General features: G+C 40.2%; 2 protein-coding genes across 11 annotated transcripts in view; one reads left to right on the top strand and one right to left on the bottom strand.

The window, feature by feature from the left end:
* Positions 1-2,418, top strand: part of LOC120334055 (eukaryotic translation initiation factor 4 gamma 2-like) — a 56,662-nt gene extending 54,244 nt beyond the window's left edge. For both annotated transcript variants that reach the window (XM_078120577.1, XM_078120575.1), the window contains one exon: positions 392-2,418. In XM_078120577.1, coding sequence (XP_077976703.1) covers positions 392-395 — 4 coding nt within the window. In that variant the 3' untranslated portion in view covers positions 396-2,418. The remainder of the gene's footprint in view (positions 1-391) is intronic.
* The window catches only part of LOC120334479 (uncharacterized), a 62,934-nt gene that overhangs the window by 16,013 nt on the left and 25,429 nt on the right, over positions 1-21,492 (bottom strand). For 2 of the 9 annotated variants that reach the window (XM_078120569.1, XM_078120572.1), the window contains 3 exons: positions 20,773-20,853; positions 20,054-20,162; positions 19,377-19,612 (listed from right to left, as the gene is read on the bottom strand). The exons of 1 other annotated variant lie outside the window; for it this stretch is intronic. In XM_078120569.1, the coding sequence (XP_077976695.1) occupies positions 19,554-19,612; positions 20,054-20,162; positions 20,773-20,853 (249 nt within the window). In that variant the 3' untranslated portion in view covers positions 19,377-19,553. Of the gene's footprint in view, positions 1-8,880; positions 10,890-12,794; positions 12,813-13,667; positions 13,801-14,575; positions 14,836-16,527; positions 16,663-19,376; positions 19,613-20,053; positions 20,163-20,772; positions 20,854-21,394; positions 21,474-21,492 lie in introns of those variants that run through there. 6 more of the 9 variants (XR_013480654.1, XR_013480652.1, XR_013480655.1 and 3 more) reach the window with 6 other exon arrangements.

The raw sequence follows: 21,492 nt of genomic DNA, 5'->3' as shown, positions 1-21,492 counted from the left end.
TTGGTGCCCTGTTTTATTTGACATGCCATGGTTTTAGTACGGTTGGTGTCTTGCTTTTTGGAACATTTCAGTTTTTTAGATGTATGCCATCGTGTGTCTGATCGATGCCTTGTATTTGACATATGCCATGGTCTGTCACGTTAGTGGCATGGTGTTTGCCAGGTTGGTGGCACATGCCATGGTTTGTTTCAGTTTAGTGCTTATCTTTTTGGTACATGCCGTAGTGTGCCAAGTTGGTGCCTTGTTTTTGTCACATATGTGATAGCCATTGTATGTATCGGATCGGAGTCTTCTGTTACATATGCCATGTCATGCAATTTTGTTCAATCCTCCACTTTTGGTTGAAGGCTTCATTTTGATAAAACTTCAAACATTGAATTTTTGTTTTCAGATGAACAAATGGCTGGCTTAGCTTCGTGAAGCTGAAACAGATGACGGAGAAGACAAATAATGTTTGAGATTGTTGTGTCATAATCAGCACTTATGATGTCATAATCAACCAATGTGATGTAACAATCAGGCAGTGTGATGTCACGCTATTTTGTGCAGTACTATTGGCAGAGAATCAATTAATATTGGTTTGTGATGTCACAAAACAAATATTGTGATAAAACAAAAACTATAGTTGAATCACAAATAAACAAAATACTACAATGCACTATATTGTAAATAAACTTCTCTTCCAATTTTTGAGAACCACCTGGTAAATATTATTGTTTTTGTCTGTCATAGTTTGTGAGTTCCGTTAGTCTGCCATTTTCCCGAGAATTATTTCTGCTTTTTGATACCAATTTTTTAGTCTTTTTATGCTTTGTAGTGAGTTTTATAAATTTTGTGGAAGTTCAAAGTTCAACACTACAGTGATAAATTTATGGAAAATTAGATTAGTTGTCATTTAGAATGTTGAAATCTCAATCTATTAAACAATTTTGAATTATGGAATGTAAAATAATTCAAATTGTGGCAATGCATCAAACATTTAGCGTCAGAAAAAGATGTTGGTTGTTCAAAAAGTGTAAAGAATATTTGCGCTGGCTTTTGATATAGAAATTTAATGCCTAATCCTGTAAAACATTCATTATAGGGAGGGGGCTTTCCAATAAGCCGTATAATGGCTGTATAGCTGTGGTTCCCAACCTTTTACGCCTCGTGGCCCCCTTCAGAGGATTTTAGTTCTCATGGCCCCTGTTTATCTTTCCAGTGGTATTTATAGTGTTATTTTGATTGGTGGAATCCAAATCCCATTATGTTCAAACAATTCATGCTCAACAAAGTGAAAAATCCTTTGGAATAACATAACCTTATCAGGCAATGAAACTAGGAAAAAAGTAAAATCAGTTTTCTCCTGGCATGGTGGCCCCGTCTAACTGCTCTGTGGCCCATTTGGAGGGCCACGGGTCCCCGGTTGGCAACCACTGCTGTATAGTTTTACTTTGTTTTAACATTATTTTCACCAATAATCTAACTCTCTGCGTTGATTTTGTCTTCGTCCAGTTTTGAAAAATGTTTTTTTGTCATAATTAACTACAATCATGTATCTATTGTACTGTTTATTTATTTATTATATTTACTGGAAATTCGAACTATATGTATTTGTGTGAATTAGATGACCTGATGGTCATTGTGTTTTGGACTCAGCTACTTTCCCGGTTAAATAATGTTTTACCTTAACCCCACGCCCACAATCTTACCCAGGTAATAAATTAGGCAAGCAATACCTTCAAATCCTGCAGAACAATGGTTCCCAAACTTTTCAAGCCACGCCCCTTTTTAGAATTTGTCAAGCCACGCCCCACTTCAAAAACAACCAGCTGACGATAAGCTACAAATAACAGATAGTAAGAAGAAAGTATGCTTTATTCAAAAAAACATGTTGAAAATACCTGAATGGAACGTAAATAAAAAAATAATAAAAGTTATTAAAACAAGCAAAATTCAGCAAATATTTTTGATCAGATTTTTGCCCCCTCCGGCAAAAAAATTGTCTCCGCCCCATTGAGCGGTGCGCCACACCGTTTGAAAATCACTGCTAAAAAAGCCTAATTTCGAGTTCAATTAGTGTCTAACATATCCATCTCGGCCTTGTCAGTGTGGCCATTTTGTTTCCAAGAAAATCTTTCGACCTTTGACCCCATCCCGATCCCTGAATAGTGCCCGATACATACTAAAAAGTATTTTCGATGAGTATTTAAAGTATTGTCATCTTTTTATAGAATTATAGTGCTTTTTAAATGTTGCCACACAGCATGCTAAGATTATGCGGAATTTTAGAGCAAAAAAAAAAGATTTTTTTGAAAATGTCATTTTTGTAAAAATCTTTGTACTGAGATTAAGTGTTTGTTGTTACATCATAATTAAATTTGCAATTTATTATTGTGATATCACAACGTTTTGAATAAATGAGTGAGAAATAAGAAAATATCAACATATGTATGTTTTTGTTTGTGTCTGATAAGATGACCTGGTTCAGTGGTTAAATTGAGGGTTATAGTTATCATATCATGCTTATTTCGCGTATAAGGAAGCATGGCGGGTTGAAGCTAGGAGGACTAATATCATGGTAATAAGAAATAAAGTCCAATTCAGCAACTAGTAAGTTAGAGCATAATACTGCCGCCATTATGAGAATACAACATAAGTATCTTACGGACATAATTATGACCAAGTAAAAATCTGCCAAACTGTCAGCCAATCGTATCTCATATACCTGATCACGTGATTTGCGCAGAATTGCATCGGCCATGTTGTTGCCATGCGCAAACGGACATTTCAACCGGAAGTATGTACTTGCCTTGCGCAAGAAAATACCGAGATTTGATTGGCTGATTGAATATTTCTCAGCCTGCGCAGTAGATTACCGGCCATCTACTTGCCATGCGCAAGATTTCTGGGAAAACGACCGTTGCCAGATAAATTTGTAAACAGATTCTAGAAGTCTGGCAACGTTCAAAAACATAACATTTTCGCGCATGGCAACTGCATGTCCGTTCTAGCACTGCGCATGTCACATGACTTCGAAATTTTCTCATTGGGTAACTCTGAGCCAATTGAAATAGCACACGAAGTTTTAACATAAAGAGTTGAAATTCCTGGAACAAACACAAGAACAAAGACAAAAAATCTCGTCATCCGATCTGGCGTAGTCAGTAAAACGACCAAGAATTAATCCTGTCGTTCGAGTTCAATACCAGACACATCCACTCTTTTCTTTAGTCGTTTTGAAGTAATCGGAAGATAAGTATCAGAGGTTAGAACGTTTTCTTCGTCGGCCGCTGTGGCGCATTGAATCTGTCGTTTTCAAGTAATCTCATTGCCCAAGTTCAAACCCGGCCCCCTACGCTTCTTTTTCAGTTGTCTTGAAGTAATCGAGAGATAAGTATTGGAGGTTAGAACATATTCCCCGACAACTAGCGTGGCGCACTGACAATGACGCAGGTGAGGTGTTCACCTGGACCTGGGTTCGAGCCCAGGTCCGAGTTGCCGATGAAGGCGTCCTCTACTTTGACCTACGAGACTTGTCTCGTGGTCCGGGAGGGGGCGGCGATGTACGGAACTCGGGGAAGTTGCCATTCAAATGTGACTCCTCAAACCCCAATGATCCTGCAGAGTCAGTGCGATGGACGCAACGGGTGGTCTTTTTCTGGAATATTTTTAATAATATTAGCAACAATAAAAAGCCGGGATGATTTCATGTTTCGAGCCGAACGATATCTTATCTTACATTGTGCCTTTGTTCTCTTGGCGCACTCTCTTTGTCTGGGTGAAGTATGTTTCGAGCCGAACTATATTTTACATTGTTCCTCCGTTCTCTCGGCGCACTCTTTTTGCGCCTTGCGTGGAGAGCTATCGCTTGGTGGATTCGAACCTTCTAGTCTTCGGCCCAATCTTCTCACGCCTAACCCAGTGCGCCACCACACCATCTCCAGCACAGGGATGTAATCCGGGTATTCATCTCACGAGGGGCTGAACTTGTATACGAAAAATAACTCCAACTACTACGAAATATTCCCTCGTCATCCGATCTGGCGTAGTCAGTAAGACGACCAATGAGTAATCCTGTCGTTCGAGTTCAATACCAGACCCATGTACTGTTTTCTTCAGTTTTCTTGGAGCAATCGAGAGATAAGTATTAGAGGTTAGAAGATAGTCCCCGACCACTAGCGTGGCGCACTGACGAAAACGCAGGTGAGGTGTTCACCTGGACCTGGGTTCGAACCCAGGTCCGAGTTGCCGTAGAAGGCGTCCCCTACTTTGACCTACAAGACTTGTCTCGTGGTCCGGGAGGGGGCGGCGATGTACGGAACTCGGGGTAGTTGCCATTCAAATGTGACTCCCCAAACCCCAATGATCCTGCAGAGTCAGTGCGATGGACGCAACGGGTGGTCTTTTTTTGGAATATTTTTAATAATATTAGCAACAATAAAAAGCCGGGATGATTTCATGTTTCGAGCCGAACGATATCTTATCTTACATTGTGCCTTTGTTCTCTTGGCGCACTCTCTTTGTCTGGGTGAAGAATGTTTCGAGCCGAACTATATTTTACATTGTTCCTCCGTTCTCTCGGCGCACTCTTTTTGCGCCTTGCGTGGAGAGCTATCGCTTGGTGGATTCGAACCTTCTAGTCTTCGGCCCAATTTTCTCACGCCTAACCCAGTGCGCCACCACACCATCTCAAGCACAGGGATGTAATCCGGGTATTCATCTCACGAGGGGCTGAACTTGTATACGAAAAATAACTCCAACTACTACGAAATATTCCCTCGTCATCCGATCTGGCGTAGTCAGTAAGACGACCAAGGAGTAATCCTGTCGTTCGAGTTCAATACCAGACCCATGTACTGTTTTCTTCAGTTTTCTTGGAGCAATCGAGAGATAAGTATTAGAGGTTAGAAGATAGTCCCCGACCACTGGCGTGGCGCACTGACGAAAACGCAGGTGAGGTGTTCACCTGGACCTGGGTTCGAACCCAGGTCCGAGTTGCCGTAGAAGGCGTCCCCTACTTTGACCTACGAGACTTGTCTCGTGGTCCGGGAGGGGGCGGCGATGTACGGAACTCGGGGTAGTTGCCATTCAAATGTGACTCCCCAAACCCCAATGATCCTGCAGAGTCAGTGCGATGGACGCAACGGGTGGTCTTTTTCTGGAATATTTTTAATAATATTAGCAACAATAAAAAGCCGGGATGATTTCATGTTTCGAGCCGAACGATATCTTATCTTACATTGTGCCTTTGTTCTCTTGGCGCACTCTCTTTGTCTGGGTGAAGTATGTTTCGAGCCGAACTATATTTTACATTGTTCCTCCGTTCTCTCGGCGCACTCTTTTTGCGCCTTGCGTGGAGAGCTATCGCTTGGTGGATTCGAACCTTCTAGTCTTCGGCCCAATCTTCTCACGCCTAACCCAGTGCGCCACCACACCATCTCAAGCACAGAGATGTAATCCGGGTATTCATCTCACGAGGGGCTGAACTTGTATACGAAAAATAACTCCAACTACTACGAAATATTCCCTCGTCATCCGATCTGGCGTAGTCAGTAAGACGACCAAGGAGTAATCCTGTCGTTCGAGTTCAATACCAGACCCATGTACTGTTTTCTTCAGTTTTCTTGGAGCAATCGAGAGATAAGTATTAGAGGTTAGAAGATAGTCCCCGACCACTAGCGTGGCGCACTGACGAAAACGCAGGTGAGGTGTTCACCTGGACCTGGGTTCGAACCCAGGTCCGAGTTGCCGTAGAAGGCGTCCCCTACTTTGACCTACGAGACTTGTCTCGTGGTCCGGGAGGGGGCGGCGATGTACGGAACTCGGGGTAGTTGCCATTCAAATGTGACTCCCCAAACCCCAATGATCCTGCAGAGTCAGTGCGATGGACGCAACGGGTGGTCTTTTGTGAAATATTTAATAATATTAGAAACAATAAAAGGCCAGGAGGATTTTATGTTTCGAGCCGAACGATATTTTGCGGCGTGCCTCTGTTTTCTTGGAGCACTCTCTGAGCCTGAGTGAAGTATGTTACGAGACGAACGATATCTTACATTGAGGCTCTGTTCTTTTGGTGCACTCTCTTTGCGCCTTACGTGAAGAGCTATCGCTTGGTGGATTCGAACCTTCTAGTCTTCGGCGCAATCTTCTCACGCCTAACCAAGTGCGCCACCGCACCATCTCAAATACAGAGATGTAATCCGAGTATTTATCCCACGAAGAGCTGAACTTTTATACGAGATAAAATTCAACTACTACGAATCCGTGAACTCTCGAGATCCTCTCCATGTTGGACTCGAACCTATAATGTTCGGCACAACTTGCCAACGCTTAGTCCGATACGCCACAGCACCGTGCAACGTCCAGCGATTTAATGCCTCTTAACTAATCGTTTTGATCTCTGATATCTCTTGATTACTCCAAAACATATGAAAAAGTAATCTTTTCGTTTGGTAAATACCAAAATTAAATCGCTGGACGTTGCACGGTGCTGTGGCGTATCGGACTAAGCGCTGGCAAGTTGTGCCGAACATTATAGGTTCGAGTCCGACATGAAGAGGATCTCGATAGTCCACGGATTCGTAGTAGTTGAATTTTATCTCGTATAAAAGTTCAGCTCTTCGTGGGATAAATACTCGGATTACATCTCTGTGTTTGAGATGGTGCGGTGGCGCACTGGGTTAGGCGTGAGAAGATTGCGCCGAAGACTAGAAGGTTCGAATCCACCAAGCGATAGCTCTTCACGTAAGGCGCAAAGAGAGTGCACCAAGAGAACAGAGCCTCAATGTAAGATAGATCGATCGTCTCGTAACATACTTCACGCAGGCAGAGAGAGTGCGCCAAGAGAACAGAGGCACGCTGTAAAATATCGTTCAGCTCGAAACATAAAATCATCCTGGCCTTTTATTGTTTCTAATATTATTAAATATTTCACAAAAGACCACCCGTTGCGTCCATCGCACTGACTCTGCAGGATCATTGGGGTTTGGGGAGTCACATTTGAATGGCAACTACCCCGAGTTCCGTACATCGCCGCCCCCTCCCGGACCACGAGACAAGTCTCGTAGGTCAAAGTAGGGGACGCCTTCTACGGCAACTCGGACCTGGGTTCGAACCCAGGTCCAGGTGAACACCTCACCTGCGTTTTCGTCAGTGCGCCACGCTAGTGGTCGCGGACTATCTTCTAACCTCTAATACTTATCTCTCGATTGCTCCAAGAAAACTGAAGAAAACAGTACATGGGTCTGGTATTGAACTCGAACGACAGGATTACTCATTGGTCGTCTTACTGACTACGCCAGATCGGATGACGAGGGAATAATTCGTAGTATTTGGAGTTATTTTTCGTATACAAGTTCAGCTCCTCGTGAGATGAATACCCGGATTACATCTCTGTGCTTGAGATGGTGTGGTGGCGCACTGGGTTAGGCGTGAGAAAATTGGGCCGAAGACTAGAAGGTTCGAATCCACCAAGCGATAGCTCTTCAAGCAAGGCGCAAAAAGAGTGCGCCGAGAGAACGGAGGAACAATGTAAAATATAGTTCGGCTCGAAACATACTTCACGCAGACAAAGAGAGTGCGCCAAGAGAACAAAGGCACAATGTACGATAAGATATCGTTCGGCTCGAAACATGAAATCATCCCGGCTTTTTATTGTTGCTAATATTATTAAAAATATTCCACAAAAAGACCACCCGTTGCGTCCATCGCACTGACTCTGCAGGATCATTGGGGTTTGGGGAGTCACATTTGAATGGCAACTTCCCCGAGTTCCGTACATCGCCGCCCCCTCTCGGACCACGAGACAAGTCTCGTAGGTCAAAGTAGAGGACGCCTTCATCGGCAACTCGGACCTGGGCACGAACCCAGGTCCAGGTGAACACCTCACCTGCGTCATTGTCAGTGCGCCACGCTAGTGGTCGGGAAATATGTTCTAACCTCCAATACTTATCTCTCGATTACTTCAAGACAACTGAAAAAGAAGTGTAGGGGGCCGGCTTTGAACTTGGGCAATGAGATTACTTGAAAACGACAGATTCAATGCGCCACAGCGGCCGACGAAGAAAACGTTCTAACCTCTGATACTTATCTTTCGATTACTTCAAAACAACTGAAGAAAAGAGTGGATGGGTCTGGTATTGAACTCGAACGACAGGATTAATTCTTGGTCGTTTTACTGACTACGCCAGAACGGATGACGAGATTTTTTGTCTTTGTTCTTGTGTTTGTTCCAGGAATTTCAACTCTTTATGTTAAAACTTCGTGTGCTATTTCAATTGGCTCAGAGTTACCCAATGAGAAAATTTCGAAGTCATGTGACATGCGCAGTGCTAGAACGGACATGCGGTTGCCATGCGCGAAAATGTTATGTTTTTGAACGTTGCCAGACTTCTAGAATCTGTTTACAAATTTATCTGGCAACGGTCGTTTTCCCAGAAATCTTGCGCATGGCAAGTAGATGGCCGGTAGTCTACTGCGCAGGCTGAGAAATATCCAATCAAATCTCGGTATTTTCTTGCGCAAGGCAAGTACATACTTCCGGTTGAAATGTCCGTCTGCGCATGGCAACAACATGGCCGATGCAATTCTGCGCAAATCACGTGATCAGGTATATGAGATACGATTGGCTGACAGTTTGGCAGATTTTTACTTGGTCATAATTATGTCCGTAAGATACTTATGTTGTATTCTCATAATGGCGGCAGTAATATGCTCTTACTAGTTGCTGAATTGGACTTTATTTCTTATTACCATGATATTAGTCCTCCTAGCTTCAACCCGCCATGCTTCCTTATACGCGAAATAAGCATGATATGATAACTATAACCCTCAATTTAACCACTGAACCAGGTCATCTTATCAGACACAAACAAAAACATGCATATGTTGATATTTTCTTATTTCTCACTCATTTATTCAAAACGTTGTGATATCACAATAATACATTGCAGATTTAATTATGATGTAACAACAAACAATTAATCTCAGTACAAAGATTTTTACAAAAATGACATTTTCAAAAAAATCTTTTTTTTTGCTCAAAAATTCTGCATAATCTTAGCATGCTGTGTGGCAACATTTAAAAAGCACTATAATTCTATAAAAAGATGACAATACTTTAAATACTCATCGAAAATACTTTTTAGTATGTATCGGGCACTATTCAGGAATCGGGATGGGGTCAAAGGTCGAAAGATTTTCTTGGAAACAAAATGGCCACACTGACAAGGCCGAGATGGATATGTTAGACACTAATTGAACTCGGAATTAGGCTTTTTAGCAGTGATTTTCAAACGGTGTGGCGCACCGCTCAATGGGGCGGAGACAATTTTTTGAGGGGGCAAAAATCTGATCAAAAATATTTGCTGAATTTTGCTTGTTCTAATAACTTTTATTATTTTTTTATTTACGTACCATTCAGGTATTTTCAACATGTTTTTTTGAATAAAGCATACTTTCTCCTTACTATCTGTTATTTGTAACTTATCGTCAGCTGGTTGTTTTTGAAGTGGGGCGTGGCTTGACAAATTCTAAAAAGGGGCGTGGCTTAAAAAGTATGGGAAGTATTTGGAAGGTATTGCTTGCCTAATTCATTACCTGGGTAAGATAGTGGGCGTGGGGTTAAGTTTAGAACATTATTTAACCGGGAAAGTAGCAAAGTCCAAACACAATGACCATCAGGTCATCTAATTCACACAAATATATATAGTTCGAATTTCCAGTAAATATAATAAACAAATAAACAGACACATTAGTACAATAGATACATGATTGTAGTTAATTATGACAAAAAAACATTTTTCAGAACTGGACGAAGACAAAATCAACACAGAGAGTTAGATTATTGGTGAAAATAATTTTAAAACAAAGTAAAACTATACAGCAGTGGTTGCCAACCGGGGACCCATGGCCCTCCAAATGGGCCACAGAGCAGTTAGAAGGGGCCACCATGCCAGGAGAAAACTGATTTTACTTTTTTCCTAGTTTCATGTCCTGAAGGTTATGTTATTCCAAAGGATTTTTCACTTTGTTGAGCATGAATTGTTTGAACATAATGGGATTTGGAATCTACCAATCAAAATAAGACTATAAATACCACTGGAAAGATAAACAGGGGCCATGAGAACTAAAATCCTCTGAAGGGGGCCACGAGGCGTAAAAGGTTGGGAACCACTGCTATACAGCCATTATACGGCTTATTGGAAAGCCCCCTCCCTATAATGAATATTTTACATGATTAGGCATTAAATTTCTATATCAAAAGCCAGCGCAAATATTCTTTACACTTTTTGAACAACCAACATCTTTTTCTGACGCTAAATGTTTGATGTATTGCCACAATTTGAATTATTTTACATTCCATAATTCAAAATTTTTTAATAGATTGAGATTTCAACATTCTAAATGACAACTAATCTAATTTTTTAAAATTTATAACTGTAGTGTTGAACTTTGAACTTCCACAAAATTTATAAAACTCACTACAAAGCATAAAAAGACTAAAAAATTGGTATCAAAAAGCAGAAATAATTCTCGGGAAAATGGTAGACTAACGGAACTCACAAACTATGACAGACAAAAACAATAATATTTACAAGGTGGTTCTCAAAAATTGGAAGAGAAGTTTATTTACAATATAGTGCATTGTAGTATTTTGTTTATTTGTGATTCAACTATAGTTTTTGTTTTATCACAATATTTGTTTTGTGACATCACAAACCAACATTAATTGATTCTCTGCCAATAGTACTGCACAAAATAGCGTGACATCACACTGCCTGATTGTTACATCACATTGATTGATTATGACATCATAAGTGCTGATTATGACACAACAATCTCAAACTTTATTTGTCTTCTTCGTCATCTGTTTCAGCTTCACGAAGCTAAGCCAGCCATTTGTTCACCTGAAAACAGAAATTCAATGTTTGAAGTTTTATCAAAATGAAGCCTTCAACCAAAAGTGGAGGATTGAACAAAATTGCATGAAATGGCATATGTAACAGAAGACGCCGATCCGATACATACAATGGCTATCACATATGTGACAAAAACAAGGCACCAACTTGGCACACTACGGCATGTACCAAAAAGATAAGCACTAAACTGAAACAAACCATGGCATATGCCACCAACCTGGCAAACACCATGCCACTAACGTGACAGACCATGGCATATGTCAAATACAAGGCATCGATCAGACACACGATGGCATACATCTAAAAAACTGAAATGTTCCAAAAAGCAAGACACCAACCGTACTAAAACCATGGCATGTCAAATAAAACAGGGCACCAACTCAATAAAACTGATGGTACATGCCAAAAAACTAGGCATTGACGGGCCTAAACAAAGATAACTAAGACATGTGTTTAAAAAAATGAAGCACCTCAAATAACATGGCATGTGCCACACATACAAGGTACCGACCTGAAACAATGCCCTCCCCTTTCCACAGTACTGTTCATTAACATCTTCCTTCCACACATAGTAAGTCTCCCATCAACAACATCTTCTTCATACAAACCATTGAACAATCGGAGCAGAAGATCTGAAATCACAGGAAGAGGTTTCAGTTAAAGTAGGGATACCATATAGGGATACCTCCAAAACCTAAGCTGTGATTTTTTCAACTTTGAATTTACTGATTTTACATAAGAGGCCTACATTTAAAACCATCCCGGCTGTCTTCATTGACCATATTGTCATCGTGAGTTCATGCGCTGTCTGTCTAAATATCGGTTTCAGTTTGAAAAATACAAAGAAATTTACATTAACGTTAAGCACCCTTTTGGCGTGCGATGCTTACGCGTAACAAATTGTAGCAATTATCCTCTAACAATAAACTATGCATCCACCTTCAGTAAGTAGGCTATCGGTACGCTACACAGCAACAACAGTATCGAGAACATGATAATTGGTGAATGTCTGTGTATTAAGACGGCTGCAGGGACAAGACGCTAAAATGTGGGACTGTCCCGCCTAAAACGGAACGTATGGTAAGCCTAAGTTAAAGGCTTCTCAAACTGGGCCCTCGACTCCATACAGGATCACAGATTAATTCCTCTGGCATACTTTTACTTTAATAGTGAGGTCACGAAGAGCTACAAATTTTTGGAACCTGTAACCACAAGAAAAGGTCTCAGTTCAGGACTTCTCAAACTGAGCACAGATTAATTCCTCTGGGGAAACAAACAAATGCCTTCACTGGGCCTCAAACTTTTACTTTGGCTTTTATATAATAATGGGGGCCACTAAGTGCTATGAATTTTTGGGGGCTAAAACATGAAAATTGTCCAGCATAAGAAGACAAATTGAGGGTAACTCTTTGAACAAGGCTGAGGGGAAACATGTGACAGAAAATCACAAGAAGATGTTTTAGTTTACATTACTTAGTTCTGAACAAATAGTAACTAATATGCAAGATTTAATTCAAATTTTTTGTGATATCAAATGCTTTCCAGCCGATTTAGATATATCCCTCGCTTCGCCCTATTTAAATATCTCTATTTCTCCATCACAATGCGCTCACATTTCTAGGGCCGAGAATCGATATTCTAGGGGTTACAAGCAAGAGCCTAGGCAAAAGACCTTGCTATGTTGTATAAATGAATCGCATACTTTTCGGGAATTCCTTGTTACAGCAGAAGACTTGAACAGCATACAAAGCATGCAATTGTAACTTTAACTTATCATGAAGAAATTTCTGCAATACAGGTTTTATTTCGACCAGTAGTTGGCGCTCTTTTTCTTCAATCTCCCTCAATGGATTTTGCGTTCGTTCTATGCCCTCCGCCAGACTGCTATGCTTTGTGATATGATCAAGAGAGCTGAAATAGGAAAAAATTTTATTTATTAATTTAGTGCAGGGGGTACAAACTGTGGCTCGCGGGCTAAATGCAGCCCGCGAAAAGCTATTGTGCAGCCCGCGGAGAAGTGCAAACTTTGAATGGTGTGCCCGCAAAACGAGTTTTTAGTTCAATTATCTGGTATGTACGAGTAAGTTCAATCACATGCCAGTGCTTGAGTGTCATATTAGCAAAACTAGCTTTTTCTATTGAAAGGTTTCGAATGAAGGTGCGGCCTCACCCAATTACTTAAATCTGGCCCTTCTGCAATAAAGGTTACACAACCCCTGATTTAGTGTACAAGACCCAAAGAAGAGAAGGTTACAATACGCACTCCCATCAGATTATCTTGAGGGAGTAATGAATTGGCCAAGGCAATGCCGAATCTGAGAAATCCCAGTTCTGCTAGAAAAAACAGAAGGCTCGGCGTGTGGCGCATCGTGCTAAGCGTTATGAATACGCTTGCCACAGCATCTCTGATTACCCTGCATGGGTTCGCAGGTTCATATCCCATGCGATGATAAAAACAAATAACTGGCTAACGAATCCCATACCCGACATGGTAATCGGATGAGAGGCCGTGGTTCGCCACATGATTACCCGTCTTATTGACTCTCTCTTCCCCACGATAACTATCTAAATCCTATCCTAAGCCTATGTATCACTCTCAGCCTTTTCGGCCGCAATATTCTATTAGCACTCTTTCAGCTTTTGGTTTAAGACTCGGACCCTGATTTGAGCGAATATTTATGGAAACACAAGAAATACTACTTACCATGAAACAAGCACAATGATGAACCCAGGGTCAGTGTAGAGGTCAAAAGTCAAATCCATTTGTAGATAGAGGAGGGGATTGGGTTCTCTGCAATCTGATTGGACAGTTTGGATTCAATATTGACCAATGGGAACAGGAATTGCAGTTGTTTTCCTTCTAGGATTGTAATCATTGCAGATTTGGTCTGAGATGCTTCTGTAAGATAAGATATGAGAAGAATAATGATAAGAAAATAGAAGTCTTATCAGCTTTCCTCCCCTCCAGGTAACAGCTGTTGTACCGCAAGCATTTGAGCGCTTGTCATTACAGAGCTGTGAATTTGGCATATTTCGCGTCATTTCTCATAGTCGAAGGCGGGGTTTTCAGTTAACAATTGTAAATAATAAAAGTAAAAGTGCGGTACTCCCGTAGTGTGTGTACCAGGTTAGGGTTAGGCCATGAATTTATTCCGATTTTCTCTATTTTAGTTCTATTACGAGTTCGGGGACTGTCTGTGTTGGCCAAGTGAATATACCCCCTGCCCATAGGTTTCAGTAACTTTACACAACTCGATGTAAAGTAGGCGAACAAAATTAGTTACCTTCATATTGGTACACACACTTCTGGGAGTGCCGTGGAGCCAGTTTGGCGTCAGACTGGAGTCTGAGAAATTTAGTTGGAGGCGGGGTTTAATTTTTTTTAACAGTCATTCCTACAACCCATGGGCCAAATACGGCTCAATGCACAATTCAATCTGGCCCGCCACAACCAAGATAAACCAAATTTTTTAGCTAAAAAACAGCTCAAGGAATTTGTTGAGATCGCCATTAAATTTAGTTTTAGCAGGACGAGGCTCATTGTTTTCCACTTTTGCTTTTGTAACACGGTAAGTATTGTTTATAAAATGCCCGCCAGTCTAAGTGGGCACAATGTTTGGCCCGTGGTTGCCCACCTCGGTTATGAAGCCTTATAATACAAAAATCTAATATACCTGGGAGCATTTTGATCATGTCGATTTTACTTTCTTCAAACGCATGAGTGATCCAATCTTCACCCATGACCTTTGACCTTTGTTGAAAGGTCAACTGGAAGAGACAAAAAATGGTAGCCTCCGACCAGCATCTCTCCAAGATTCGACAAGGCCAAAAGCTCGAATATTACTACTTTTGAGAGAGAGTTCCCAATCGAGGATTTTATCAGAGGGATTTCTGACTCGAGATCTGAGAGTTTTTTCAATGTTGTCTGCATACCCTGTGTATTAAAAAATGTTTAAATTGGAGTATTTACGAGGCACTGTTACTCAGAATAAGGCTCCAAAAAAGCAGTCACAGATATATAAATAACAATTGGGGTTACGTGAAACTAATTAGATACCTTTCCTTGCTCTATGTGCCTTTGAGCTGGTGGAATCGTATGCGTATACGGTAACGCAAGAATGCTAAGAGTGAGAGTCTTGTTGCAGATATATAAGCTACTATTTTCCTAGTGTATATAACTTCAGCCACTGATAGTGAGGACTTCTAAGGAACTACCATTTTAGGAAGGACTTGAACCTTTCCAATGTGGTATAGCCTATATATTTTATTATACCCTTGGTAAGGTGGATGGTTTTCAAATCATTCAGATCATACCTCTGGACAACTATTACGAAATCATATAAATTTATTGAAAAATACAAAATCTTATAATCTGGACATATGGTGGATGAAGCTACAACACATCTGGTTACCACGCCATGTCTGGTATAGGATTTTTTAGCCGGTTATTTGTTTTTGTAAGTATGGTCTTGATGGTGGACAAAGCTGTAATCAACCAGTCTTCAATGTTAGTGGTTCATAAACTTTTTCGAGCGCGACCCAAATCGGAGTTTTATGAATACCCGCGACCCAATCCTAAATAACGCAAAATGTGTTTTAATGTTAGTACAGTTTGACTCAAATACAGACAACTATTTATTAGAAACAGTCCATTGACTCAGTGAGATTGATGAAACTGAAATTTCCTTTTCAATATATCTTCAATACACAGCTTTATTTTACTGAGCACAATACGCAAGTTGTCACGGGAATCGAGGCAATTGCAAGCTTAGTTTTAATAACCGTCAGTGCCAAAAATCCTCGCTCGCACAAGTGCCTTGTCGCAAATTGTAGCAGAAACGTCGTCCGCTGTCCGTCACAAACACAACATCCTAGCTGGACTTCGGTATCTCCCGCAATATACAACTTTTCACTCATCAAATGTGCACACACTGCTTCTTTCGAGGTAAATGGTGCCTCGAGATGAAGTCACATTTTCTCTAGATATTGAATAATCTAATGTTGAGAAGCGAGCTTTTACATTGCGTCGTCTATTACAATTATCATTACCATAAAGACACCCATTTTTGGTTATTTTAATCCACTAAGACGACATTCCGCGCTGTCAACACAACGTCAAGTGACGTGCATGGTTACCAATGCCATAAAATAATACACGTGACTGGCATATCAGAATTGTGATGTAACAATGAGCTCAAGACAGTTCTCTCCGTGAATGAAATTTTATTTTCCATTATTTTTAAATACCAGAGTTTAGAAGCTAAATTGAAACATTGGGAAAGCTGAAAATTCGCCCTTCTCCTCTTAGATTGCCCATGCATTGACGATCTTATCGCGACCCATTTTTAGACCTTCCGTGACCCTTGGGTCAGAAACGGGAGACAGAAATGCAGACTTTCAATAGTAATAAAACGAGGCAAACGACCTATCAGTCTATTCAGGAAGACTTGCATGCCATACACCAGGGGTGTACATCATTTTGTTGGCGGGCTGTAAGTTCTAACTAGGCCATCCAAAAAATTAGTTTTTTCATGTACACAAGGAATTGAAAAGTCCTCACAATGGCTTCAGTTTAGCCTCACAGTAAAAAATGTGTCAACAGTGTCATTTGAAAAGAACATCATACCTGCTGGGTAGCATTGTCAATAGCATGTTGGAACGGAGCCTGCATCAATGTTGGTCTCATGTATAGTGAGAGAAGGATGCCTCTGGTTTTGTGCCGAACGATGCCGTGAAGGGAGTCTTTGAAATTGGATGATTTCTGCAAAAAACATTGTTTTATAATTATTTGGAATTTCGGTTGACCGACGCTATACTTTGGCAAGCTCTATTTCATGATTCTGACGTGCAGTGGTGTAATTTTTGTATGATGTAGTCAGGTGGGGGTTAGGAATGATTATTGGGGTGAGACACTACCCGAGACCAAGGGGGCAATTAAGAAACTTTTTTAATATGACGCTAATAAGACAACATTTTATCCAGAATAGTAGAATATAGTTATACAATTGATGACCTTCTTGGCAGTACCTATGATATATCCTCACCCCTAAAATGATGAATCTATAAATATGCGCATATAACCCGACCCTACAAACCGTAACTAGCTGTACGCACTTATCACAGCAAATGGTTGCAGAAGAGAATTAATGAAAATGATAATCATTAATGTTATGTTTTACTTTATTAATATTAATCAATCCTCGAAATTCATCCTCGCCATACTTGTCAATCAAGTTAGCATTTCGTTTGAGTGCGATCAGAGTTAGGCGCATTTAAGCAGAATTTTCAGTGGTATTCGATTGAATTGGCAACATGCCACCCCACAGTTTGGCAACCTTTTTTTCATGTTTTAAACTCTGCTTATATGCGAGGGTATATGATACTTAAATATATATTCAATATTAAATATATTCAGAACAGTAGAATATTTGGTTACAGTCCTTTCTGAAGTATGCACTTATTCCACCAAAATTTCATAACTTGGAGATTTGGCTACTGCTTGTACCGGTGTCTTCAATCCTTTACTTACTGCCCCTACCTTGGGTGAATTGGACGATAGGTTGGGGGTAAGGTCTTGATTGTGGGGGCTCAGTTTGGGGGCTCGGGATTGCTGTTCAGAGCTGTGAATACTGGGGGCTTCCTGGGTCTAGTGCAGTGGTCGGCAACCACCGGGCCGCAGCCCATCGCCGGTTCGCGGAAAAGTTACTGCCGGTTCGCAGAGAGGTCACACAAAAACAGACAAGGCTGTAATAAAATCTCTACAATCTAACTACAAACCCTATGAGACTAAAAACAGCACCCAACAGCAAACACAACACTTTTGAGCATCATGTTTGACTTCACAAACAATTGCCATGTCAGCATGTGGCAGTAATGCCCGATCAATTGTTTTCTCTATCACGCATATAAGAATGTCTCTCATCGGTCGAATAAAATCTTTCCAACAAAATGATTCTCGCTGAAAACATGACTACTCCGCTATTGGCTCGAAGCTAACCGGTCGTACCTAGTCGGTGCTAATTCTATACTTCAGAATCAGGATAATCATAAAGTTAGCACTTCGGGTAAAAAAATTAGTTTTGGAAAAACAAACATCAATCAATGCCCAGACTAAGGTCGGAAGGTTTACATGCATTGTAACCTTTCTCGAAATCTTATTATTGTGATGCCTGGTTTTCAATGTTGACAACTACAAAAACGAAATATCGAAGTAGGCGAGATGCAAGAAACACATTACATGTGTTAATGTCTACCATATCTCCAACGTGGGAACTGTTAATGGTCAGCAAACACATACAGATATCGCATTAAATAGAATGGCCATCGTTTTTAGTATATTGTCAACATAAATTTCCTAATGCGTATAATTTATTGCATTAGCTTAGTTCGTTTGTATAAAAATGGTCCGCCAAAATGTTGGTCAGGCATTACCGGGCCATCACTTGAAAAAGGTTGCCGACAACTGGTCTAGCTGATGCGTTACCGGTACCGTTTCGTTGAGAATGAATAAGCTTAATAAAATAGCTAACTATCAAACAGAATTAAATCTTGTGCAACATCTAGACAGAATAGCATATTTATCCCAAGAAAGAGGAAAACTAATAAAAGGGCTTAACCATATGAAGAACCACGTCATCTTGTCCGTTTACCAGTCTATGTCAGGTATGGGATTAGTCAGCCACCTATTTGTTCATGGACTTGATAGGAATACGCTCGCTAATGAGCCACTGATTACCCAGCGTGTGTTACCATGTAGAATTAATGGTATTCCCGTAGTATGTGAACCAAGATGGCGGACGCCGGAACGTGGTTGGTTGTACCAGGTTAGGGTTGGGCCATAATTTCAGATCAAATATTACAGGAGTCACTTGGCTAGTCCCCAAACTTGTAATAGAACTAAAATAAGGAAAATGGGAATAATATTATGGCCTATGTTTTGTATTGCTGGTATAGGCTTACCATACGTCCGCTTTAGGCGGAACAGTCCTGCTTTTTCGCGTCTTGTCCCACCGTTCGGACAAGTCTGTCAAAAGTCCCTTTGGCATTCAGCCACGCAGCATAATACACGAACATGTTCCCGTTACTGTTGCTTCTGTGTAGCGCTAGCCTACTTTCTGAAGGTGGATGCGTTTGTTTTCCGCTAACATTGTTAGAAAACGTATCGCATGTAAAACCAATTAGCCTAATTTCGAACCATTTGTACCGACCGGTTGTCTTTAGAGGCATCCCACTTTGAAGTCACAAAAATATGGTATCCCGACATGGACTGGTACGACTGGGTTGGTAAGACTGGGTATAGTACATCATACGACTAGGCAGTCTTATCGGCTTTTCTCACCAGGGATAAATACGGTATGTAAATCCTATCCTTAGTATCTGTGTGCTCTTGTCGGCGATAGCAAAATAAACTATGTCCATGTGTATGTCTAGATTCTCGAAATAGGCTGCAGTCGGTAACAAAAAACAGTGCTAGGCTAAAGAAACTTCATTTCATCATTTAATTCAAAATCACCAAAAAATTACACAAAAACAAAAAAGTGAATAGAAGTGTTGGAACAACAAATAAACAAATTACTAACAAAATTAGCGCTGTAAGCATCCCATGTACACTATAAGTAGAATACTGACGTCATGTTGATTTTCTTTTTACATTTATAGTTGGAGGTTGAAGTTTGACCGAAATAATTCACTGGAGATGACCTTGGTTCCATGTGATGACGCAAATAGTTAAGAAAATACACAGAAAGTTGAATAGAAGAACTTACGTATTTTCACAAGGGATTCATTAATACTAGGTTAATTTTCTCTCATAAAAGGGTTTTTATTAAGCTGCCCTATATGTGTATAATAACACAGAAAACTTCAACTCCAAGGAATACTTGTTTTAGAATTTTGCTTGGAGTGTATAGTAAGCCGGTTTAAGCAATTGAATTCAATTAATCACTATTCAAATATCACCGTTTGACGCTATCGCACCTCTCAATATCCTTTGTGTGTTCACATCCCATGTGGGTTAAATACGTGCATTGCAGACTCCTGATTTAGCACATTCGTTGATCTCAAAATTTGCACATACTTTCACATCCTATTGGCTCGGACGTGTTTCCAGTATCCATTACATTGAACTAAATATAATGATTATAAAAGGATATCTTTCTCTGTAGGTTTTTTTCTATTTTTCTCTTTAATTGTCATTCCAGCAGAAGATGTTGAAGGAGTGTTGTTGTTCAGTCTTGCTAGTTCACCAACTTCGGGTGTATTCTGTAATGAAAAAAGTCAAGTGTGTGTACCAATATGAAGGTAACTAATTTTGTTCGGCTACTTTACATCGAGTTGTGTAAAGGGACGGAAGCCTATGGGCAAGAAGTATATTTACCTGGCTAACACAGACAGCCCCCAAACTCTTAATAGAACTAAAATAAGGAAAATTGGAATGAAATTTTGGTCTAAAAAGCGATCCCATCTCCAGGAGTGTTTCTTATTATAAGAAAAAGTCTGTTATATTTTATTGTTCCATACTCGATTTATTTAAGACAGTCTTGTCTTTTTTCTGCATAGCAGTGAAGATGGGAGCCGTAATAAATTGTTCAGCCCAAATTGCACTCTCTAATTTAGCTATATTTTGTCTCAGATGGCTGCACAGCCTGTTTCTTTATTTTATTTATTATTATTTCAAACTTATTTTTTGCACAGCGGTGCTGGGGTGGGTCAAGCTATCCAACAATTTATTGAAGACTGGCTAACAAAATTATGTTGAAAGAAACTTCAAAACTAGTTTCAAAGAAGTTCAAACTCTGTAAAATCAAAATAACTCTTCAAAACCATGAGTGATGTAAAAGCCATTGGGTTTTGAAAATTCTCTGAAACTCACTTCTCTGCCACTTTCTTTTGTTGCTTCAGGAAAACTATCAAAGTCAGGTAAAGACAGGTCAGAGTCTTCAAAAGGACTAACCTGAAAAACATAAAAAGGCTCTTGTAGCGTAATATTCATGATACTCGACAACAGTGAAAAACCGTCGAAAAATACTAGAAACCTTCCTAAAACGCGCAGGAAAGAAATTTGATTTACATGAAGAATAATGATATAAAGAGTGGTAACTTCACATTGCAGTGCTTCTGTGTGACCAAGTAATCTCTGTAGAAAGCCTCTAACTAAACTCTAAGCTACAATAGGAGGCGAGGAAATTATCTTCATTTATAACAGAAAAACGGAGGGGAGACGATGACTGCTAAAACTGTACCGAATTATAGTGATGCAGTATGTGCCGGCAAATGCTTGTTGCCGTGAGTTTTGGAGCAGTCAAGAAAATAGAAATATGTAAATCCTATCCTAGATAAGTGGACCCCACATCACTAAAGCTATTTGGTACAACTTTTGACTATATATCATCACAAAAAAAACAAATTATGTCAATCAACGTATCGAGAAAATAGCATTTTTGTAATATTCAGATTTTTACAGCTAAACCTAAAAATCCAAATAGAGAACTAACCAAAATCAAAAGTACAGATTTGCAACCCAGTTCAAAAGATGACACCTGATTCACAATGACAGAAGATCAAAGTCCATTTCTGAAAATTTGGTTAATTT

Source organism: Styela clava, chromosome 15 (genome assembly GCF_964204865.1).
Source record: "Styela clava chromosome 15, kaStyClav1.hap1.2, whole genome shotgun sequence".
Taxonomy (NCBI): Eukaryota; Metazoa; Chordata; class Ascidiacea; order Stolidobranchia; family Styelidae; genus Styela; species Styela clava.
This window is presented reverse-complemented; position numbering and strand designations above follow the sequence as displayed.